This window comes from Schistocerca nitens, chromosome 7, assembly GCF_023898315.1.
Source record: "Schistocerca nitens isolate TAMUIC-IGC-003100 chromosome 7, iqSchNite1.1, whole genome shotgun sequence".
NCBI classification, from domain to species: domain Eukaryota; kingdom Metazoa; phylum Arthropoda; class Insecta; order Orthoptera; family Acrididae; genus Schistocerca; species Schistocerca nitens.
This window is the reverse complement of record NC_064620.1, coordinates 568938419-568964327: the sequence shown is the minus strand read 5'-3', so window position 1 is coordinate 568964327 and position 25909 is coordinate 568938419. Positions and strand designations below refer to the sequence as shown.

General features: G+C 44.8%; 1 protein-coding gene across 1 annotated transcript in view; it reads right to left on the bottom strand.

Moving 5' to 3' along the window:
• Positions 1-25909, bottom strand: part of LOC126195752 (neuropilin and tolloid-like protein 2) — a gene marked incomplete at its 3' end in the record, with an annotated part of 1334530 nt that overhangs the window by 1122301 nt on the left and 186320 nt on the right. The window contains exon 3 of the mRNA XM_049934379.1: positions 9543-9724. Coding sequence (XP_049790336.1) covers positions 9543-9724 — 182 coding nt within the window. The remainder of the gene's footprint in view (positions 1-9542; positions 9725-25909) is intronic.

Sequence of the window (25909 nt, the reverse complement as noted above, 5' to 3'; positions counted from 1 at the left end):
CAAGATCATTTATTACGATATAATTTAATGATGGAGTCTTTTGCGATCTGTAGCAAGACAACAATACATTTTTTACTCTGTGGGTTCAGTTGCCTTCCTCTCTACGCAGACGAGGGTAGTTCCAGAGATGTAGGTTCACCTTCATCGGCTGATTAAATTACAGGTCTTTCAGTTGAGCTCTGATATATGTAAGTACTTGTCATTGCAAGAGGCACAACTATCTGAATAATACTGCAAAAGAAGTTTCCATAGTTGTATTTATTTAGTATTCTATACATGAGTGCACATTTGTGACTCAGATAATTTACGTTCTGAAAATAAAACAGTGCTCAGGGCCATTTGAAGCAAAATAAAACAAAGATAACGGAAATTCTTGTTTCGTTGTTTCTCAGTGTGAACTAATCAACACAGAGTTTCATAATGCAGATTGATCTGCTCCGTTAGAAAAGGAAGCAGAATATTATTGTGCTCATATTTCGAATTTCTCCCCACACAATGAGAACACATGCTAAAGAATAAGTAAATACCAAGAGAGACAGTCATTCATTTATATACACTGAGGCGCCAAAGAAATTGGTATAGGTAATGCTTATTCAAACATAGATATACGTAAACAGGCAGAATAGGGCGCTGCGGTCAGCAACGCCTATATAACAACAAGTGTTTGGCGCAGTTGTTAGATCGGTTACTGCTGCTACAATGGCAGGTTATCAAGATTTAAGTGAGTTTGAACGTGGTTTTATAGTCAGTGCAAATGCTTTGGGACACGGCATCTCCGAGGTAGCTATGAAGCGGAGATTTTACCGTACGACCATTTCATGAGTGTACCGTGAATGTCAGGAATCCGGTATAGCATCAAATCACAGATATCAGTGCGGCCGGAAAAATATCCTGCAAGAGCGACTGAAGAGAATAGTTCAGCGTCACAGAAGTACTATCTTCCGCAGATTGCTGCAGATTTCAATGCTGGGGCATTAAGTGTCTGTGTGCGAACCATTCAACGAAACACCATCTATATGGGCTTTTGGAGCCGAAAGCTCATTCGTGTACCATTGATGACTGCACGTCACAAAGCTTTACGCCTCGCCTAGGCCTGTCATCACTGATATTGGACTGTTGATGACTGCAAACTTGTTGCCTGGTTGGACGAGTCTCGTTTCAAATTGTATCGAGAAAATGGACGTGGATGGGCATGGAGACAACCTCATTAATTCATTCACCCTGCATGTCAGCAGGGGACTGATAAAGGTGGTGCAGGCTCTGTAATTGTGTGGGGCGTGTGCAGTTGGAGTGATATGTGACCCCTGCTACGTCTACATACGATTCAGACAGGTGGCATGTACGTAAGCATCCTGTGTGATTACCTGCATCCATTCATGTCCATTGTGCTTTCAGACGGACCTGGGCAATTCCAGCAGGACAATGCGATACCCCACGCATCCAGAATTGCTACAGAGTGACTCCAGGAATACTCTTTTGAGTTTAAACACGTCGGCTAGCCGCCAGCCTCCCCAGAAATGAACATTATTGGGCATATCTAGGATGCCTTGCAACGTGTCGTTCAGAAGAGATCTCCACCGCCTCGTAGACTTACGAATTTATTGACAGTCCTGCAGGATTGGTTCAAATGGCTCTGAGCACTATGGGACTCAACTGCTGAGGTCATTAGTCCCCTAGAACTTAGAACTAGTTAAACCTAACTAACCTAAGGACATCACAAACATCCATGCCCGAGGCAGGAGTCGAACCTGCGACCGTTGCGGTCTTGCGGTTCCAGACTGCAGCGCCTTTAACCGCACGGCCACTTCGGCCGGCCTCCTGCAGGATTCATGGTGTCATTTCCCTCCAGAACTACTTCAGACCTTAGTAGAGTCCATGCCACGTCGTGTTTCGGCACTTTTGCACGCTCGAAGGGTCATACAAGACATTAGGTAGGTGTACCAGTTTCTTTGGCAATTCAGTGTATTATTATTTTTTTTATTTTTTTGAACGCTGCACACCAGAAAACTAATCCAACTTTCCATCCGGCTCGTGTAGAGAGAGGTGGATGTCACATGAAAATCCTCGGAAGAGAGAAGTGATCCTTTAGTTCCAGTGGCAACTATGCTACATAGCTGCTTTATTCAAACGACAGACCGCATCTGTACTACAGAGAGATTGTATTACCCCATAAAGCCATGAATCGCTGCAAGAGTTGAACTTGATAGCGCGATAGCACTATCCGGTTACAGGCGCAAACTGCCAAGCGCTCATTAATATTACGCAATACAAGCACCGGGCGCAACAAAAGAAAATTTGTTCACGGGCAAGTACAGCGGCCACGAGACAAAGTATTTGCGTTCCAGGTTTAATACTCTGTGAGATAATTTAGTGGTGCTGCGCAGCGGCAGAAGCGGGACATTGGTAGGGGCTGCCTTTTTTTGTCGACTAGCGCAGTCGCATTTCCACACGGAAAATCTTTGATGAAACCGGCGCACCTCCCAGGGGGATTTTGCACACAGGGCACATAGCGTATGAAGAACCTCGCGGGCCCTTGCACTGGACATCACAAACTGTCCTTGTAATATATTACAACAATCAAACGACAAAGGGTCAATGAACCTGACGCAGCACCAAACTTCCAATGATACTACGTTGCATTTAATCCGGAATTTAGCGCTCTTTGTCATTTCACGCACATGTTTGAAATGAGATCTCATACTTCCAGGACTGTAACTCGCGTCTAATTTTCCTTCAGAACGTTCAGATACTTGCACCGCTTCCTCTCCCGCCTGCGTCCGCAGCATACTTTATCTTGAGGTTAAGGATCCGGTAACAGGAATCTGGCTGCAAGACATGTCATCGGAGAAGCAAAACTCGACCTCAGTCACTGCTGATTTTCCTCGCTTCTTGCCACGAACTCGAGGACTATGGTGCAATCAGAAACGTAGGGAATCGAGGCGTCTGGGGTGTGGTGTCCACGGAGGGTAAGTGAAGATTAAGTAGACTGATCAAATGAGAAACAAGATGGTCCTCTGTGAAATAGTCAAGGAAAGGAGCATGTGATGAGCGCTAACCATATGAAGGCACGTCGTAACAATACGTATGTTAACACATCGAGAATATGTTCTGTGGTTCAAGAGAGCCCAGTAGAGAGTAGAAAATGTAAGGCACTACAAGAATTTGATTATGTACATTGAATATTTAGCACCATGAGTGTAAGTGCTTCTCTGCTATACAGATTTTGGCTTAGCACTGGAAATCGTCACTGGACGCAGCCTATCACTCACAAGACGAATAATGCCGCAGGAAAAGCTTTCATCGTTTCCTTCAAATTATTCAGATCTTACATGTCATATTCTTCATGGTATAGTATCAGAAACGCTTCCATTCTTGGGTTAATAAGGTAGTCAGTACATTGCAAATACACTCCTGGAAATTGAAATAAGAACACCGTGAATTCATTGTCCCAGGAAGGGGAAACTTTATTGACACATTCCTGGGGCAGATACATCACATGATCACACTGACAGAATCACAGGCACATAGACACAGGCAACAGAGCATGCACAATGTCGGCACTAGTACAGTGTATATCCACCTTTCGCAGCAATGCAGGCTGCTATTCTCCCATGGAGACGATCGTAGAGATGCTGGATGTAGTCCTGTGGAACGGCTTGCCATGCCATTTCCACCTGGCGCCTCAGTTGGACCAGCGTTCGTGCTGGACGTGCAGACCGCGTGAGACGACGCTTCATCCAGTCCCAAACATGCTCAATGGGGGACAGATCCGGAGATCTTGCTGGCCAGGGTAGTTGACTTACACCTTCTAGAGCACGTTGGGTGGCACGGGATACATGCGGACGTGCATTGTCCTGTTGGAACAGCAAGTTCCTTTGCCGGTCTAGGAATGGTAGAACGATGGGTTCGATGACGGTTTGGATGTACCGTGCACTATTCAGTGTCCCCTCGACGATCACCAGTGGTGTACGGCCAGTGTAGGAGATCGCTCCCCACACCATGATGCCGGGTGTTGGCCCTGTGTGCCTCGGTCGTATGCAGTCCTGATTGTGGCGCTCACCTGCACGGCGCCAAACACGCATACCATCATTGGCACCAAGGCAGAAGCGACTCTCATCGCTGAAGACGACACGTCTCCATTCGTCCCTCCATTCACGCCTGTCGCGACACCACTGGAGACGGGCTGCACGATGTTGGGGCGTGAGCGGAAGACGGCCTAACGGTGTGAGGGACCGTAGCCCAGCTTCATGGAGACGGTTGCGAATGGTCCTCGCCGATACCCCAGGAGCAACAGTGTCCCTAATTTGCTGGGAAGTGGCGGTGCGGTCCCCTACGGAACTGCGTAGGATCCTACGTTCTTGGCGTGCATCCGTGCGTCGCTGCGGTCCGGTCCCAGGTCGACGGGCACGTGCACCTTCCGCCGACCACTGGCGACAACATCGATGTACTGTGGAGACCTCACGCCCCACGTGTTGAGCAATTCGGCGGTACGTCCACCCGGCCTCCCGCATGCCCACTATACGCCCTCGCTCAAAGTCCGTCAACTGCACATACGGTTCACGTCCACGGTGTCGCGGCATGCCACCAGTGTTTGCGATGGAGCTCCGTATGCCACGGCAAACTGGCTGACACTGACGGCGGCGGTGCACAAATGCTGCGCAGCTAGCGCCATTCGACGGCCAACACCGCGGTTCCTGGTGTGTCCGCTGTGCCGTGCGTGTGATCATTGCTTGTACAGCCCTCCCGCAGTGTCCGGAGCAAGTATGGTGGGTCTGACACACCGGTGTCAATGTGTTCTTTTTTCCATTTCCAGGAGTGTACAAGCAGAAATGTTATTATGTGTATTCATAAGAAACTGGCGACCAGACTACACATCAATTACAGCATGAGACAATTAATGGAGCATGAAACTTTTGCCATTTCAAAATATTCGAGGGTTGGAACTTTAATTATGGCAACTATTTATTTACAGCTAGTTCAAAATAGATACGTGTTTCAAAGTTTTACTGACCTTCAAAGTAGTCACCAGCATTGTGTATAGCCCGTTGCCAGCGATATGGAAGTCCCAGCGTAATCTTAGCACTGTCAGTTGTGTTGACAGTTCGAGCGGCGCGGTCTATGGCCAGACGAATTTGTAGCAGTTCTGAAGCGAATACTGCGAAGTGTTTCCTTCAGATTGAAATCGAGTTGAAATTACGACAGCTTAAGTCAGGGGAGTGCAGTAGGTGGCATAGCACTTAGCAGCTCCATCAGTCAAACAAATTGGTGAGAGCTTGCACTGTACGTGCTTGAGCATTGTCCTGCAAAATGATGGACAGGTCCTGCAGAGAGTGTCATCACTTCTGTTTCTAAGCTGGTCGTAGGTTGTGTTCCAAAAGTGAACAGCATAGAGACAGAAGTGATGACACTTTCTGCAGGACCTGTCCATCATTTTGCAGGACAATGCTGAAGCACGTAAAGTGCAAGCTCTTACTGATTTGTTTGACTGATGGGGCTCCTAAGTGCTATACCACTTACTGCATTGCCCTGACTTAAGCCCTTGTAAGTTCAACTCGATTTCTAAACTGAAGGAAACACTTGACGTCATTCGCTTCAGAACTGCTACAAATTCGTCGGGCAATAGGCCGCGGCCGGCCGGGGTGTCCGAGCGGTTCTAGGCGCTACAGTCTGGAACCGCGCGACCGCTACGGTCACAGTTTCGAATCCTGCCTCGGGCGTGGACGTGTGTGATATCCTTAGGTTAGTTAGGTTTAAGCAGTTCTAAGTTCTAGGGGACTGATGACCTCAGCAGTTAAGTCCCATAGTGCTCAGAGCCATTTGAACCAATAGACCGCGCCGCTCGAACTGTGAACGCAACTGGCACTACTAAAAGTATCTTACGACTTCCACATCGCTGGTAACGGGCTATACACAATGTTGGTGACTACTTTGAAGGTCAGTAAAACTTCGAAGCAGGTATCTATTTTGTACGAGCTTTAAATAAATAGTTGCCACTATGAAAGTTCCAACCCTCGTATGTAGAGAAATTCGGTGTTTATAATATCTATGTTATAACACTAAATCTGTGTTACAACTAAATTACGAAAAATAGTAGAGCAAATTGCTTTTAATAAACGACTGGAAATGTGGAAATTTTCGAGTATATTTTCTGAATTTCTACCTATGAACAAAGATTTACGAGCGAAATATGAAGTACACGTCATGAAGAATAGATATAAATTTTTCGACCCATTATCGTTTCTTGCAAAATGATAGCCAGTGTATTAATGGTAAGACATTTCAGGATGTTGTCAGATGACCTGCCGATGTTACATTGTTACAGGTTTCCTTTTCCAGAAATAAATCCAGAATACGATAAAGTGAAGGAAATATATGCTACAACGTTCCTGTCCTTCATCGTTTACACGCTCTTTATCCAGGGACGAAAACAGATTTAAAGGTATTTTTGTGTTAATGTCAAAGACTGGCTCAAACATTGAGTTACAAAAAAAATTACAGAAAACGACACTTTCTCAGCACTATAGGACGCAATTTTTTAACATCTTAAAATGAAGAGATCAGTTCAGATCGATTTACACCAGCCGAAGTCGTCTAAGTGTTATACTGATTTGTGCATCATCTCTTTGTGATAAATATGAACCTCAACGATGTCTTTTCATCATTGGGCTGGATACTGGATGAGGCACTTCTCTTCTCAACAGATAAGTGCACAAAGAGTTTTTAATAGTTGCAGATAACAGTTCTAAGTTAGTGCCCCAATTCGTCGTATACAGGGGAATCACCTAAAACTTGCACCGAAAATATTGCGGGAATTGAAAGAGCGACTGATGTGCGGTTTTTTGAAAGTGAACTGGTAGTCAGGAGCTCGTAATGTTAGCCAATCAAAAGATTAAAATGATAAAGTATATTTTTGTGCAAATGTACAGTTTTTTCAAATGGAATAAAGTAGGTAAATTAGAATGTCAGTGGTGTTCATTGCAGGCTTCTAGTGAGAGTCGTTTCAGAGAGATTTTGATAAATCCCAATATCGACATATGTACAGTACCTGTGGTAGCACACACTGAAGAACACAAATGCATACACTAGTTTTGTGATTCTGGCCAGTAACGAGAGAACTGATCATCACAGGTTGTGTTCAGAATGATTTACGAGAGAAATATGGAGTACCCGTCATCAAGAATACAATACACGCTTCCAGTCTGGTATGGAAGGACTGTTGCATATGTGCTAAGATTTCAGCGGAGATGTCCGAGCAGGCTGTAGTAACACATCTTTGCATATGATCAGGTGTAGTTAGTATGTCCTTGTAGACGTCGTCTTTCAGCTTTCTCCACAGAAAAAAGTCTACTGGCACCAAATCTGGGGAACGGACCGGCAAAGTTACAGGTCCTCTGCGTCCAATCCAATGATTTGGTAAAAATTGGTGATGACACGCTGCAGTAGTTCGTGCAGTATGGACTGCACAGCCATCATTATGACATCACAGGTACCTCCTAATCTGAAGAGGAACATCTTCTAACATCCTTGGAAGATGGTCTGTTAGGAGACTGCGGTACTTGGGCGCGTTCAGTGTTCCGTCTGTGAGAAACGAGCCCATGGGGTGATGGTTCGCTGTTTCACACCACACGTTTACATTCCATGGACACTGACGTTCCACCTGACGATGCCAACGGGGATTCTCAACAGACCAACAGCGCATATTTGGTGGTTGACCTGGCCATGGTTGGTAAATGTGGCTTCATTACTACACAAGGAACTGGAGTATCCTGTCCTATGCCCATGTACAGAAGCTAAAACGATTCTCACAATCGTTTCCATTCAGGTCTTGATGAAGAGAGATGTGACTGGTATGGAACGTATCTCTATGGAGAATGCGTGGGTCGCTTGCCTGACTCATGCCACTTCCTCGTACCACTGCGAAGAAGCTAATGTGTGGACCAACTGCAACAGCAGCAAGAACATTAACGTCCCCTTCTTCTGTCGTCACTTATTTCCTTCTGTCACAGTGTCTAGGTGTTACGGTACGACTTGAAAAGATCTCTTGAGATATTTTTCTGTATACACCATCCAAGACCAAACTGCATTCTTCCTATATTCTCCATACACCATGAGAAAGTCGGCTTTTTCTGCATTAGTAAATCCCATCGTCCACTCTCGAACTACTGCTTGGACTGCCACACGCTATCTGCCTGGGAAGTCGCAATGCACTCAAGGGGAACACACAAGCATACTGTAAGCAAACATAACACTGTTGCACCTAGCAGCTAAGCATGTCGAGTGGCACAAACAAGTGACGGTGTGGAAACTTTTCAAAATACGATAATTCGTAATACAGTAGAATCCTGCAACAAACACCACTGACATTCAATTTTACCCTAATATTAGTTTGTTAGCGAGAATAGCCATTGTTCCATTTAAAAGTACATGTTTGTACAAAAAATACACTTAAAAGCATTATTACAATCTGTTTATTGGCTAACAATACAAGCCCGTGACTATCATTCGTGAAAATCGCTGATCAGCAGCACTTTGCGCAATGTTTGCGGTGGAAGTTTTAGGTGATTCACCCCGTATGTGATTAGGCTCACACTAACAACCGGAATGACAAGTAATGTCCTACGATTTCATCGTTAGCAAGATTCATGTTCAAATTACCTACTTTTACCTACTTGTATCACACAAGTTTCCAAGTTTTTACACATGATTGTACACTGGCATGGCACAGTGTTGTGCACATAGTTCCGCGTAGCCAGCGCGTACACAACTTTCCCACTAGAGCGCGCCCCGCCAAGCACAACAGCACAGGCGCAGCGCTCGTCCGTCTCCGAATTACGAGATGGCGCTGCCATAGAGACGGACCAAATTCTGCTTCCGCCGATCCTCGTATTAATATGTAACGCAGCCAATGAGATTGCTGCTAACGTAGAACCTTTTCTCCTCGCGGATCACACTCACAAAGTGATACATGAATGCGCGAGGTATTATAACGAGTGTACAGACCTCCGATTAGTCAGTCTGCATTAGTCTGTAGGAGTGTTACATTTGTCTGTACCAGTCTATAGTCAAGTTTCAGTCTGCGCCTAATAAGATTACCATATTCCTGTACATAGCCATGAAGATAAATGTATAGACACATTTGTCAAATATCAGAGATATATGTGAGAATAAGATTAACCTACCAATACCAAAGGAACTTCAGATTGTCAATTGTAAATAGCATCTATAACCAAGTTAAGTAATTTTTATGCTTGTTATTATTTTAATAAATGTGTGTGAAAATTACTCAAGTTCTGTTTAAAGTTGATTACCGTCAATCTGCTACTCTAAGCGTGCAAGTGGCATTTCTATCGTCTGACCTAATGGCAGAAGATAAACACGCCACGATAAGACCACGAGATATATTGCTGACACTCGCCTACTTCGTTAGAGCGACAAGTCAAATAATCTGATGGTGTGTGTACTGAAGGCCTTACAGTACGCACACCACACACAGTTTGGCCATCTGTTCTTGTAGTGGAATAGGAGCGATGTTGTGAACTCACCTTCCAGCCAACAGTGACATTGATGACCCACATGCCCTCCAGCGGGCTGTGCCACAGGGTGCTCTGGTTGACACGCTCGGGGCAGTGGCGGTCGATGTCGCTGCGGTTCACGTACCCCTCGACTCCCGTCACGGGGATGATGCACGGTGACAGCTCGGGCCCGGGACCAGGCGAGGGCGACACTGCGGACACATACAAGTGGCAACACTGAACCACTGTGCGTGCTGACCCATACTAAACTACTGCTCCTGTTGACACATACACTATACAGGCGGCGGATCCATTTCAAAATCCGCTGGTGGATGCTGCAATGTAGTTTGGCAGGAGGCGAACAGGGGAGTATGGAGAAGTAATGATGGAATCAGTTTGTGGGTGCAGCAGTACTCCGTTGGTCAGGCATCCATTCCGTGTCTCATGGAAACTGATTTTGATCCTGAACTTATTTGAAACCACCACATTCTACCCGCCTAAATCCCCAAAACAGGCAAAAACAATTAATCGGCTGAAGCCAGGTGCTGAGCCTCCAGTACCCTGTACGTTTATATCATCCTTATTTATCTCACTGAAACATACATATAAGGAAACAAATCGTAATAAATCGTCTCTAGCTTTGCAGATCCTGGTATACCGCAACATACATTCATTATCAGTGATTGCGTGAGATGGTATAAGTCATTACCTTCGCTTTTAGGAGTGTCCACCCACGTTTATTTTTCTTCGGTTTTGAGGTCACCTCAGGTGAATACGATCTGACAGTCCTTTGAAAAGGACAATGTTCACTTCTTACCACACCCTTATTGTCATGTTATTTTAACCGGGTACCTAGAAACGACGTAGAGGCTCCGTCCCTGCCTCAATTCCACAACGACTACCGCAGTCCACTTAACCCTTCCACCACCCCACACCGAACCCAGGGTTACTGTGCGGTTCGGCCCCCGGTGGACCCCCCCAGGCGAATGTAACATCTATGTTTGCGTGGTAGAGTAATGGTGGTGTACGCGTACGTGGAGAACTTGTTTGCGCAGCAATCGCCGACATAGTGTAGCTGAGGCGCAATAAGGGGAACCAGCCCGCATTTGCCGAGGCAGATGGAAAACCGCCTAAAAACCATCCACGGACAGGTCGGCTCACCGGACCTCGACACAAATCCGCCCGGAAAGCCGTGCGTTAGACCGCACGGCCAACCGGACGGGCCTACCACACCCTTAAGTAACAAAATCTCATGGTCCAATATGTCGTGGTCTAATGGACATTATATTCAGATCATCCAGATTCACTTTCATTTGTTACATTTGCATTATTGGCTTCCCTACATCCCGTCAAAAACTCAACTCCTACGCACGCATAGCAAAAGGAGCAAAAAGACTTATAAATCACATCGCTATGCACAGGTATGTTGCTATTTAACCCCTCCACCACCCCACACCGAACCCAGGGTTACTGTGCGGTTCGGCCCCCGGTGGACCCGCCCAGGCGAATGTAACATCTATGTTTGCGTGGTAGAGTAATGGTGGTGTACGCGTACGTGGAGAACTTGTTTGCGCAGCAATCGCCGACATAGTGTAGCTGAGGCGCAATAAGGGGAACCAGCCCGCATTTGCCGAGGCAGATGGAAAACCGCCTAAAAACCATCCTCGGACTGGTCGGCTCACCGGACCTCGACACAAATCCGCCCGGAAAGCCGTGCGTTAGACCGCACGGCCAGCCGGACGGGCCTACCACACCCTTAAGTAACATAATCTCATGGTCCAATATGTCGTGGTCTAATGGACATTATATTCAGATCATCCAGATTCACTTGCATTTGTTACATTTGTATTATTGGCTTCCCTGCCTCCCGTCAAAAACTCAACTCCTACGCACGCATAGCAAAAGGAGCAAAAAGACTTATGAATCACATCGCTATGCACAGGTATGTTGCTATTGTGACTGCTCCTTCACCGAAAGGAAGATCAGAGATATTCAACGAACTACAGCGGCTGGAGCTAAAACAGAGGTGTTGTGCATCACGGAGATGCTTTCTATTACAATTTCGAGACAGTACTTTCGGAGAAGAATGAGTCAATACAATAATTCCTTGCAAAAATCCGAGAAATTAGCACTAATACATATGCTTATCGACAATCATTTTTTACAATGGCATTCACGAATGGAAGAGGGAAGCGAGGATTAGTTTGTGGTAGCAGACGTACCCTCCGCCACACACCGTCACGTGGCTTGCCGAGTGTTGATGTTCATCAACTGACGTTGTTAGTAAACATACACACATTCCCCGGAATACTTTTTGCAGGTAGAACGCCAGAGTGAAAGAGACTGAAGTTGAAAGTGAAATACCAGTATGGACGCATTACTAGCGTCTGTGGGACAGTACTACGACCGTCTATCATGCCACGAAGGACGATCGCGGCCCAAGATCGCATCTGTCTCATTAAGTTACTCTCAAAAGGCTTGTCAACGTCGGAAGTTGCGCGGCGTGTGAGCCCGAGACACAGAAGGAGCGGACATAGAATCAGTTCCGACTGACAGGTAATGTTCAGGACTAACGTCGCACAGGCCGTCCAAGTTCAACAGGAGCATAGGATGGTCGATATCTTCGACTTTTGAGTCAAATGAACCGTGGGATGAGTGTTCCAGAAATGAATTCGGAGTTCGAAGAGGCAAAGGGCGTAATGTATCGCATCAGACTATTAGGAGGTCACACTGGACTCGCATTCGGGAGGACGACGGTTCAATCCCGTCTCCGGCCATCCTGATTTAGGTTTTCTGTGATTTCCCTAAATCGCTTCAGGCCAACGCCGGGATGGATCCTTTGAAAGGGCACGGCCGATTTCCTTCCCCATCCTTCCCTAACCCGAGCTTGCACTCCGTCTCTAATGACCTCGTTGTCGACGGGACGTCAAACACTAAATCTCCTCCTCCTCTATTAGGGGGTGACTGCATGGTGCGTCTCCAATCGTGACGATCATGGCGAGCACCACATCATACATCACAACACCGTGGACTTATTCACGGATGGACAAGAAATCATACGGAATGGACGCCCCAGGATTGGAGTCGGGTGTTGTTTAGCCGAAAGCCGCCTGTACCCGGATAATTGCAGACAACGTGTTTGAAGACAACCCAGTAATACCTGACAGTTCCAGCACCGTGTCCCACGTGCGCAACAAGGTGATGGTTGAGTGATGTTCTGGGGCGTCTTTACATGGGGCCACTGTAGACCTCTAGTGGTTGTTGACGGCAGCCTCGCTGTTCCACAGAGATTCTGCTACTATCTGGGTGACAATTTCATCTTCGTCGATGACTATTCATGCTCATCGGGGTGGTTTTTCAGCATGCTAGGATCGCCAGAATGAAGTGGCCTGCCGATTCCCCGAACATGAACGCATCTAACTTGCGTGGGGTTGACTGAAAAATCTATTTCTGGACGTCGACGAGTCCACGTACTCTGTGTGACATACGCAGAATCTCCGTTGAAGAATGGGATAATCTGGACCTGGGCTGGATCGATGATCTCATTGTTGGTATGCTACGACGGACTGAAGCCCGATCCTAACAAGGAGACCTTCCACAACGTTTTGACGTTGCTCAGGAGTGCAGCGTGCCGCCGTAAAATTACTCTCTTATAAATCTCGGTGAAAGACTGTGTTCAAACATAGGCTGGGTTAACAGTGAGAGTTACACTGGAATACAATGACGTCAAAAAAGTACGAAATGTCAAAACGTCAACTGGAAGTTGTACTGTCGTACAGGGAAGGAATGGAATGCAAACCTCGGACAGCGGACGGGGGAGGAAGGAAATGGGCCGTGTCATCTTCAAACCTGGAAAAATTCTGTTAAAAATATGTCGCATGAAGGAAGTGTAAGAACATCAGAGAAAGAAAACTTACGAGTTAATCTACAAACGCCGATTACCCAATGTCGTAAATAAATTTGAAACTGCAAAAAGTGAAAGAATGCTGAAATTTAGTTAATATTGTCTCTGGTGAAATGGATGTTATTATATGTTATGTATTGTAATATCCCAGAGAGGCCATAGTCTATAAAATCTGTATGAATGACTTTGAAGCTTTTTACTTGTGTTCTGGAACCAAAATCTACGGACGTAATTTCTTGTAGAGGGCTATGTATGTTACTGTCTTTCCACAATATATGTAGTGTGTATTCATTTCATCTCCCTCCATGTGAGAGAATCGTGAGGATAACAATACAGGAAATTCGTTTGACCATCTGCCTTTCTTTTGTTGTAATGATGCACAGGCAGCCATTACGTTAACGTTTGGGACATTGCTTATTTACGGGCTTCGCCCGACAACGTAAGCAGGTGAATTAACCTTAAAAAGCTTTACTTAATATTTGAAAGTCATTACATTTATGCAAGGCTGATTACAATTTGAATTTCAGTGAGAATAAATTTCCATGCTCTATCCTGTGTCAGCATTAACACATTTGCCCAGCGATATTGAGATAATAGCTTTCATTTAAAAAGTGAAATTAATTTTTGTTAAGCTACTTAAAACAGTTTCACCGTTAAAACAAAGTTAGAAAAGGATATTTCCATTGCCATTGCAACAATATACAGTATGTGATCAAAAGTATCCGGACTCCTGCCTGAAAATGACTTACGAGTTCGTGGCACCCTCCATCGGTAATGATGGAATTCAATATTGTGTTGGCCCACGCTTTGCCGTGATGACGGCTTCCACTCTCGCAGGCATATGTTCAGTCAGGTGCTGGATGGTTTCTTCGGGAACGGCAGCCCATTCTTCACGGAGTGCTGCACTGGGGAAAGGTATCGATGTCGGTCGCTGAGGCCTGGGTCGAAGTCGGCGTTCCAAAACATCCTAAAGGTGTTCTATAGGATTCAGGTCAGGATTCTGTACAGGCGAGACCATTACAGGGATGTTATTCTCGTGTAACCACTCCGCCACAAGCCGTGCATTATAAGCACGTGGTCGATCGTGTTGAAAGATGCAATCGCCATCCCCAATTTGCTCTTCAACAATGGAAAGCAAGAAGGTGCTTAAAACATCAATGTACGCCTGTGTTAGGAGTGTGAAAATCTCGCGTATAGACGTGTGACACAAGTGACACCCAGACAGCGGACCACGTTCGAAGTGCGTGAGTTCCATGGAGCGGCCCATTCTGCTCTCTCACGATGTCTAATGACTACTGAGATCTCCGATATGGATACCATGGCAGTAGATGGCAGCACAGTGCACCTAATATGAAAAACGGATGCGCCGGCCGGAGTGGCCGTGCTGTTCTAGGCGCTACAGTCTGGACCCGAGCGACCGCTTCGGTCGCAGGTTCGAATCCTGCCTCGGGCATGGATGTGTGTGATGTCCTCAGAAGTTAAGTCGCATAGTGCTCAGAGCCATTTTTTTTGAAAAACGGATGTTTTGGAGGGCGTCCGGGTACTTTTGATCACATAGTGTAGCAATGGATGTGGTTGTATCTACTCTCTTCGTAGCATTGATTTATACTGGCCAATATTTACGCATGTTTTTAGACAAGTTACGTGTATGGTATATGGAGGGAGCGCATTTGTATTAAGAAGAAAACTTCCGCAAAGCACTAATTCCATCTGTTTTGGCTATGTAGTGCATTTCATTGCTGCCAGCTCGAAAAATTAGCCGTTCATACTATCATGAGAAGACCCTTACGGAAAATTATAGACACAAATAAAGAGGAGCGATTTAGCGAAAGCACGGAGAATCTAAATCTGGATTATGGGAATCTAAATCTGGATGACTGGGCGGGAATTTGAAGTCCCGAATGCTAATCCAGTGTCTTAAAATTCCACTAACTCACTTACTATTCTTACTTTATATTACTACCTTGAGACCTTTTTTATATTACACTACGTTAGTCTTATTCCAAGCATTCTGCGGCTAATTGTCTCTGGCATGTGGAAAGAAGGCAAAGACTCATTATTTATAAAACAGCAATGCATTCAAGTAATTTAACAATATTGTGTTATTGTGCTAATGTTATCTTCTGTAAAATAATGTAAAGCAGTGATTATTAAGAGATTTTGTGAAGGTACACTTCCGTGGAAAAAAATGGTTCAAATGGTTCTGAGCACTATGGAATTTAACATCTGAGGTCATCTGTCCCCTAGAACTTAGAACTACTTAAACCTAACTAACCTAAGGACACCACACACTTATATGCCCGGGGCAGGATTCGAACCTGCGACCGTTGCGGTCGCGCGGTTCCAGACTGAAGCGCCTAGAACCGCTCGACCACATCGGCTGGCACTCTTCCCTAGAGTTGGAGTAACAGGAGGTTGTCAACAGGCAGTTCTGTAATTCAGGATCGAATTCCTCCCCCCCCCTTTCCCCCCCCCCCCAAAAAAAGTAAGACCTGGTAAGTGAAAAAATAATTTAGCTAAGAATCTGACTCCTCTCTTTACTAATACTAACACATTTTTAGATGTTTATTGTCCTAGAGGTACACTGATGCCTTTCCCTGATTTTAACGAAAGAGAAATATTGATAATGACAAGGCATAATAATAAACATATACACTTTCTCGCCCAAACTACATCCGGAAGCACGTGTGGAATTTACCACTAGAAGCCATGACAGGCGAACCCAACAATTATTAAACGAGACGGGAGTTATGGTGCTGTCGATATAGAAACAGTAACAGCAGAATTGGCCAGTCACAAGAGTTCATTATGTCCGAACGTCAACCAAGCATTGGTTATCACCTGAGTAACAAATCCATCAGCGGCATTTCAACGCTTCCAAAGGCACCCAAGTCAATTGCTGGTGAAGCGACGTGAAGTGGAAATGCGAAGGCACAATCACAGTTGAACCAAGATCATGATACCTCATATATTGGAAGGCAGAGACCACCGAGCACTGCGTAGGGCGGCTGTAACAACTGCATGATACCAGCGGAAGGTGTCACCTGTGAACCGTAAAGCGCTACCAGCGATCTAGGTAGAACAATGACTGTGAGTTGCGAATTAAACGCAATAGGTGTGACGGTACAAACCACCGTTACCAGATGAATAGGTCTAGTATGCAAGGATTGCTTTGTGGAGAACGAGCGTGCGACATGGTGCGCCATTTTCGGAATCGCGTGGCGCGAACGCTCGAGATTTGCAACGTTTCGGCGGGACGCCTTCGCCGTTGGGCGGCCACGTGCCCTGCAGCTTGGGGCACTGTTTGGTTTTTGGTGCATTACGCGAGAACTATGCAACTTACGGTGAAGAGCGATGCGGCAGTGGATTGTGGTCACTAATATGCACGTTCTGAGAGATCGATCTTTATTTTAAGTCACGAGGCGCAAAAATTATAGCAACTTGAAAATTGTTTAAATGGCTCTGAGCACTATGGGACTCAACTTCTGAGGTCATTAGTCCCCTAAAACTTAGAACTAGTGAAACCTAACTAACCTAAGGACATCACACACATCCATGCCCGAGGCAGGATTCGCACCTGCGACCGTAGCGGGTCTCGCGGTTTCAGACTGCAGCGCCTAGAACCGCACGGCCACTTAGGCCGGCGAAAATTGTTTAATATCACGAATAATAAAAATAGTAAATAACAACTTACAGAGATGAGCGAGCGCTCATTAAAAACGTCTCGTCATAGCGGATCGAGTGCCGTAGTCATATGTTAAGATTCATAAATAAGTAAGCTCGTAAAGAGCAATAAAGTTCGATGGGAAATTGTTTATAAAATTCAATAGAAAATTTATGACGTAAAGAACGGCACTTTATAATACTTTGTGTGGCATCACACTTATTTTAAACTAGTTAAGTTATACTATACACTTAACTTGCAATAGTTTTCATTGTTTTCAAATTATTAACATTTATCGCCCATAATTTTGAGCAGCGCAATGTGTAGATCGCTATAGATTACGTCTAAAAACAGTGCTATATGCAGTTCTATGCTAAAACTTTGCAGCACAGATGTAAACAAACAAATTTTGCGCTAAGTGGCGAAATTTTTCAGGAACTAAAAACTTGATTTACGGGCAGTAGAATAATCTTAGAAATTAATGTAACATAGTAAATAAGATTTACTTTTTAGCGCGGTTCCGATGGTGTTCCTATTTCTGTTGAGGGATGTATGTATCAAAATTTGTAACCTTAACTGATGAGATAGGTACTTGCATAACCAGGGGGGGGGGGGGGAGGTTAGACATCCGAGCCCATATAAGCGAGCGGCCATCTTGCCCAGTAGTCAGTCGTTGGTCAGTCGTTTGGCGGGTGGGTGGCGAGCGAGCCCCACTTGTGGTCGTTTGAGTAAGAATTTTTCGCGGCGATTTATTTCGACAAAGAGTATTGTTTAATAGTGCAAGTGTGCAAGCATATATTTGGTGAACTGGAAGTGCTACGATTATTTGTGTGATTACGAGGTATACATCGGCGTAAGTGAACATGTGGCTAGCTGTGATTTCGCGCCAAAACTGCTAGAACAAAGAGGACAGTGGGACTTGTGGTTCTCTTTCAATTGATCGAGTAATTTTCGATTACAGCAGCCTACATTACTGCTATTTGGGGCTCGTAGTCAAATTATTATTAAAGGAAAACTGTCAACCGTCTCACCAGTGCTAATTTCATTGTGTGAAAGAAAAGGACGACGCCAATAAATAGTGATTAAACTGTGTCGTGAAAAAATGATTTTGCTATAATAATCGCCTAATTTTTGTTCCCTAGCATAAACTGTACTTAAGTCTGAGGAATATTAATTCAAAAACTATAACTAATGCGCGGGTGTGGAACAGTGTACTAATGCACCAAAAATGGTTCAAATGGCTCTGAGCACTATGGGACTCAACTTCTGAGGTCATTAGTCCCCTAGAACTTAGAACTAGTTAAACCTAACTAACCTAAGGACATCACAAACATCCATGCCCGAGGCAGGATTCGAACCTGCGACCGTAGCGGTCCTGCGGTTCCAGACTGCAGCGCCTTTAACCGCACGGCCACTTCGGTCGTAATGCACCAAGTGTGGAAATAATCCCCTGATACGTGAGAACCAAAATCTGCACTATCATTTTTTAACGAACATTTGTATATGCACATTCGTGTGAACTCTTCAACTGCACAAATGTTCTGGCCCGTCGCGTGGGGTAGAGTCGTCGAGCGGTTCCTCAAAGCCACACATTCCTATAATCAATGGTAAGCCACGCATCATGTGGCGAGGGCGTGAAGAGCGAAGCCACTGGTAAGTGGGTGACTGGAAACGAGTGATCTGGATTATGAATAACCGGATGGAAAGGACTGTCCTTTACAAATGCCTGGAGAACATTACCCGCCATCATGGGTTGGGGCAACAGTACAGTACGGAGCAGATGGCAATGTACTGGGTTGCTTTACATGGTTCACGCTAAATGTGAGAAGAGATGAATACATTCTACAGTAATGTGTCCTGTGAAGAGAACGACAACTGTTTGGAGACGATGGGTGGTTTGTATCAGCATGACGATAGACCGCCGGCCGGAGTGGCCGTGCGGTTCTAGGCGCTTCAGTCTGGAACCCCGTGACCGCTACGGTCGCAGGTTCGAATCCTGCCTCGGGCATGGATGTGTGTGATGTCCTTAGGTTAGTTAGGTTTAAGTAGTTCTAACTTCTAGGGGACTGATGACCACAGATGTTAAGTCCCAAAGTGCTCAGAGCCATTTGAACCATTTTTGAATTTGACAATAGACCCTTTGATAAATGAACGTCTGGGAGAGAATGGTTTGTGGACAGCAACCTCCCTGAAATGGACCCGTGTTCCCCAAGTTCCTAAGTGAACCCGATGGAACACATTTTGGATAAATTTGAAAGTCGACTTCACTCCATACTGCAGCGTCCAAAATCACTACCTCGATTGGTTTCGCCTCTTGAAGAAGAATGGGTTGCCTATCGCCTACTCATATTCAGAAACCTAATTTGAAGAGTCCCAAGCCTAGTTCGAGCCGTCATGAAGGCGAACGGTAGAAACATCCCATTTTAAGAGGAGCAACTGCCCGCGAAAGGCAAAGGTCTCGAGTTTGAGTCTCAGTCCGGAACAAAATTTTTGAGCTGCCAGCAAGTTCCATATCAACGCACACTCTGCTGCATTGTGAAAATTTCAGTCTAGCCGATTTTAATTTACATTAATAGGTATCCGGATACTTTTGATCAGATAATCTGTTTAGTGATGTGCTAGACAAAAAAGCCTATAGTTTTTAATAGTCCTTTGCAGGATCTTCTAAAACCAACACAAGATGTAATTCTTATAACACGGCCCGGTATTCTGAAAACACTGCCACTGTAACTTTAGTTTCTCCAGAAAGTAATTCCGTAACTCACTAATGAAAATATAGATGCAAAACAAGTCAGTTCAAAAATTTTGAAATTATCTATGGCTGTAACAATGCGTACTGCAAATGCAGGTGAACTGAGATGATACATTAATTCTAGGTTTGTGGGTTTTTAAATGGAAGTGTGCTCTCTCTGCAGCCCGAAGAACATAAAACTCACTCCAGTTAAAACACTGCACAGAACGTTGGTTGTATGTGCCGCCTGGCAACAAGCAATTCTATTGTGCGACGCAGGGCGAAGGGTGTGCCCCTACGATGTAGAACTGCACCTGCGGAAGACCTCAGTGTAATCCTCAGCGTCCTTCGAAACGACAGTAACGTCATTTACGGCGCTACAGCACACTGGATGAAGATGGTCTTCAGGGACAAAACGAAAGCAGTCACAGAAGAAGACGTCATGAATAAACGTCACCTTTTGCCGGTGAATAGATGGCAGAGCGAGTGGGACACGTGAGATAAAGACCGGAGGGTGTATGCTTTCTTGCCGACCGTATGGGAAGGATTAGAAGTAAAACGCGCAATCCCGAAACGTGGAACGATTCACGCATTAACTGCATCCGGGGAAAGTTGCTCCCTCGAACATATAATACTGCACTGCAACTCCCGTACACAGCAGAACGACAAAGGATGATACAATGTATTACACAACATCCTTAGGTACCCAGGCCAACAGAAAGATCTAGACAGAAGAGCGTACGTAATTTCAAGAATATTACAAGAATAATATGCAATAAGAAGCCGTGTAGATCCGCAGCCACACTAAATGTAACTATTACGCTGACAGCGATAATTATAGAGAAAAAAAAATCATATGGTGATGCAGGAGCAGAAGATGGAGCAGACGCACGATAAACATGGTAAAATATAACACAAACGCAGCTACAAACTACACATATTTGTAAAATAATATTAGAGATAGCAAAACATACGATCATAGTGTTGCGGCCACATGTAGTAAGCGTTGTTTCACGCAGAGGAGAGCCACCCGGTGCGGCCGAGCGGTTCTAGGCGCTTCAGTATGGAACAGCGCGACCGCTACGGTCGCAGGTTCGAATCCTGCCTCTGGCATGGATGTGCGTAATGTCCTTAGGTTAGTTAGGTTTAAGTAGTTCTAAGTTCTAGGGGACTGATGACTTCAGATGTTAAGTCCCATAGTTCTCAGAGCCATTTGAACGCAGTGGAGAATGCCAAAACAGAGGCACGCCGGCGACCGATGCGTTGCGAAATAAGCATGCACATATAGCCTCGCTGACAGCAGCAGTCTACCAACATCCTGACGCAAGGACGCACACAGATCGAGCGCCGAGCGAAGCCTGGAGAGTGCTGAGTAAGGGGAAGTGAGGTGAGCACGCCAAGTTACGCTGAAATGTACTGCGGGAGTAATAACAAAAAACTACCACTGAGGGTAAAAAACGCCCTCCAGCCGGATATAAATAGAGGAGCACAGGCAGCAACAGACAGAAGCCATTAGGACGCAGTTCGGATCTGAGGACGGACGTGGTCCGTGTGCGAATGTTCAATCTTCCTAGGTGACGATTCTGGAAGTCTGTTCCAGCTCGCAGGAGACATCCGTTCGCCACCAGATGTCAACATCAGCTCTGGAGGTCGGGCCGACCATGGCTGACTAACTACAGCGAGAACTTCCAGCAGGAGTGGCCGCCGCGCGGTCTCGGTCACAGGCGACGCCAGGGACTGACGCCCGGACTCCACTGCAACCCGGCCCCACGGCGCGTGGTCCGTCCATGATGGGACCTCGCGGACGTCGCGAGTGACGGCTTCCCAGCCGCCAGCTGACCTCACGGCGACGCGGCTCCGTGATCGTTCCCGCAAAGTGGTTCAAATGGCTCTGAGCACTATGGGACTTAACATCTGTGGTCATCAGTCCCCTAGAACTTAGAGCTACTTAAGGGGCTCCGGAACGCCCTATACTTGCAATGTTAAAATAACGCTTATAAATTACATCTTTCCTCACAAAGTATTTGAGGTAGGAAGTTGAACTTTTTACAGATTATTTATTGGAATATGGGCTACAACTTAACACAGGGATTTTACAAAATTTTTGTTCAGTTATTAAAGATGATTTTTTTTCAATTGTAATGAAAATTCACAACATTTTTTTGCAATTTTTTATTTATATATTAAAAAATATGCAGTTTTTTGGAAAAAGGCTGTGTTAAATTATGCAGAAGATACTGTGTAACATTTACTGAATGTTTGAAACAAATATGTTTGGAAGATCCTTAGAAAACATGTAATTAGTATTAGAAAATAAAAGTTTTGGGAATCGAGCGACAAAAATTGGATAAACTTTTTAGTGCATTCCAGGTACATAGGATGGATTATCTTCATCCTCTGCAAACTCCTCCTCCAGCTTCCTCTTGTTCCTCCTCCTGTTTACTCTTGCTTGTATTTCTAGACTCTTTACAGCCCTGTCTGCAGCCCGAAGGCGTTCCTTGTCTAAAGCAAGCATCGCTCGTACCATGTTAGAACCTATCTTCATTCCCATATTTCTAAATACCTTGCACCTTACTATGTTGCCATCATTGAAAGTCGCAACAGCATCATACACACCAAAGTGAAGTGTTTCTATTCCAACAAATACAGTCTTGGGGATTCTCGACCATATAACACTATTTACACTTTCATTGGGGTTTTGAGTTTTTCCGTGAATACACTTTTTCAACAGTTCAGGTGCTGCTAAGTCTCTGAAAATAGGTTTTATCACCACCATTATTGCATGAGGCAGACTATGCTTATGAGTGTACACTTCACCAGTTAGCAATCCTTTGTTATATTTACACCAACTGTCTTCTTCTTTGGGACACAAGCCATGTTGGGGATTTTCATCGTCTTTATTGTTTACAGTAATAACACATACCTTTGGCTTTCCAACATTTCTCCTTTTCTTAAAAGCCTTCAGAGGATTTCTAATAACTTTACTTTTACTCATTATTATACTTCAACAAAACAGAGACTCAAGAAACAGAATTAATTACGAATATTTTCGAGATAACGACAGAGTAAATAAACATGAAACGATCGACAATCACACCAGCGATATATATATTGAACCATCACAGGTTAGCCACAACACATACTTTATCTCACATCACTAAAATGTACCTGATGAACACGGACGTTAATAATAACACCATTTGACAGCAGTTTAACAGCGCCACAGTGGGTCACGCCCATGTAGAACACATTTCAAAAAAAATTTAAAAATAGTTGTATTCTTCGGAATCGAATAAATTATATATCTATTAAAAGGTAATAGTCTGCAGATTTAGAAAACGCAAAAAAGTAAAAATTGAACTTTTCATGATTTTGAGCCTTTCCGGAGCCCCTTAAACCTAACTAACCTAAGGACATCACACACATCCATGCCCGAGGCAGGATTCGAACCTTCGACCGTAGCGTTCGCGCTGTTCCAGACTGAAGCGCCTAGAACCGCTAGACCACACCGGCCTCGTGCCCGCACGGGGGGCGCCGAGCGGCGACGAGTTCGTCTCAACCACAGGGCATCCTGGCTTCAGCGGAGCACTGGTGGCCTGAGGCTGCCGACTGCGATCAGTGGCGAGCGTTGCGCGCGTTGTCGGAGAATCTACACAGCGGCAGCCAGGCGGAGGGATCCGCAGAGCTGGGCAGCGACGACGAGGGAGAAATTGTAAAGAAAGTTCAATAAATAATTGTAAAACTCCACGCCGCCTCAGTCTTAGGCGCAGCCACTGTGTCTGCTGCTAACGAGTGGTGCCGAAGTCGTAACAAGTAGCGGCGCGCGTCGTAACAACAGCTACACAGGAACTTCCAAATAAAAAAAAAATGCTGGTCAGAAATGTATAACTCGATGACCCCACGTCGAGATCTGTCTTTCTGAGAATCTGCATGAAGATATGACAGCTATAACTACTCTAAGAATGACCTAAAGGTCACACTCGAAGTGTAACTTATTAAGAGCATTCGCCATACATTTCCACAACTTGTAGAAAGCAACTGGCTTTTCTTGTTTAACGGCCCCTTTTTTTTATCAGTTGCTGATAAAAAAATGGAAACATGACGCGTCGTCGTTTCATGATTCGAGGGTCAGCAACTGATAAAAAAAAGGGGCCCCCCAAGGTCGCGATGGCGGCGTCACTGTCCCGCCGAGATAATTTGTCCTTTAAGGACAATTATCTGAGCAAGCACCCACGCCAGCAAAAGGTTGCCCGACACGTGTTGATAATAGGAGTTGTTTTAACCGGCTGTATCCGAATTTTAGTATATAAGGAGGATGATTTGGAGCACAGCACGTCATGTCCTCTGAATCCACTGCGAGAACGTCTATTGTCTCTGACGAGCTGCCAGAAACAGTAAGTACATTTCTGTATAATGGACACTTTGTACAAACTTGCACGAATTGCCGTTTGTGGAAGACTTCAAAATGCCTTGGATGTTTATCAATTGGAGTTACCACAAACTATAAGAGAAGGTATTTTATTGGAATTCCGTTATTCAAAATTCAATTTCATGTTAAATTCATATAGACTGCCAGAATGTCATATATTTGATAGAAGTGAAAATGTTCCCATGATTAATGAAATAGTAAATGATGCAGTAGAAGCTTCTTCAAAACTTAGAGCGGGAATTCCAGTTCCGTGGCAAACACTCGCTTTGATTACAATGTCTTTTTTTGATATTACTGCATTCTGGCAAAGTAAATTTAAAATTAAAATGTTTTTTGTGAAGTTACTTATAAACAATTCGTATATACTATTTGTGAGAATTGCTTATACAAATTATCAGATTCATGGCAAAACTAGCAACTACAACCACTTTTAATTGATATGAAAATTAATATGGTAACCAAGGCACCATATTTTTCATATGGTGTAACTTGTCGCCACACATTAAACAATATAGCCATTGGTGCATGTTCTGTGCAAATAGTCCATTATTCAGAAGTGTACGTTGTGGTGGCTCGTTAAGCCAAGTATCTGATTCAGAAGAAGACGATGCTGATTTGGGTGATATGTTACTTGCAGAGCTGTAATGGAGACCCTGGCCGACATCTTTCAATCCATCTTCAAGCTGGTTCAAGCACACGTGACGAATCCAACGCTGAAAATCTTCATTTGGATAGCTACGAGATTACACTGCCAGTTGGGAGCAACCGATGGACCCTTAGGGACATACATATTCACCATTTTGAATTGTTTGACGAACTTCGAAGATTCCTGTTCACAATTATCCTTTGGTTGCCAGAACTTTTGCGAATATCTGAAATCTCAGAAAGATGGTATTACACTGATGTCATTGTTATCAGAGGACCGGACGAGGTTGATGAATTTAGTAGACGAATTGCTTCTATCGCATCAGTCTACCCTTAAGAATTGTAACAAATGTAGTAAACTTACTATGTAGTTCAGCAATATAACTCACTACCTACAATATGACACTAGCCGTATTATATGTTCGCAGTATTATATGTTCGAGGGAGCAACTTTCCCAGGGTGCAGTTAATGCGTGAATCGTTCCACGTTTCGGGATTGCGCGTTTTACTTCTAATCCTTCCCATATGGTCGGCAAGAAATCATACACCCTCCGGTCTTTATCTCACGTGTCCCACTCGCTCTGCCATCTATTCACCGGCAAAAGGTGACGTTTATTCATGACGTCTTCTTCTGTGACTGCTTTTGTTTTGTCCCTGAAGACCATCTTCATCCAGTGTGCTGTTGCGCCGTAAATGACGTTACTGTCGTTTCGAAGGACGCTGAGGACTACACAGAGGTCTTCCGCAGGTGCAGTTCTACATCGTAGGGGCACACCCTTCGCCCTGCGTCGCACAATAGAATTGCTTGTAGCCAGGCGGCACATACAACCAACGTTCTGTGCAGTGTTTTAACTGGACTGAGTTTTAAGTTCTTCGGGCTGCAGAGAGAGCACACTTCCATTTCAAAACCCACAAACCTAGAATTAATGTATCATCTCAGTTCACCTGCATTTGCAGTACGCATTGTTACAGCCATAGATAATTTCAAAATTTTTGAACTGACTTGGTTTGCATCTATATTTTC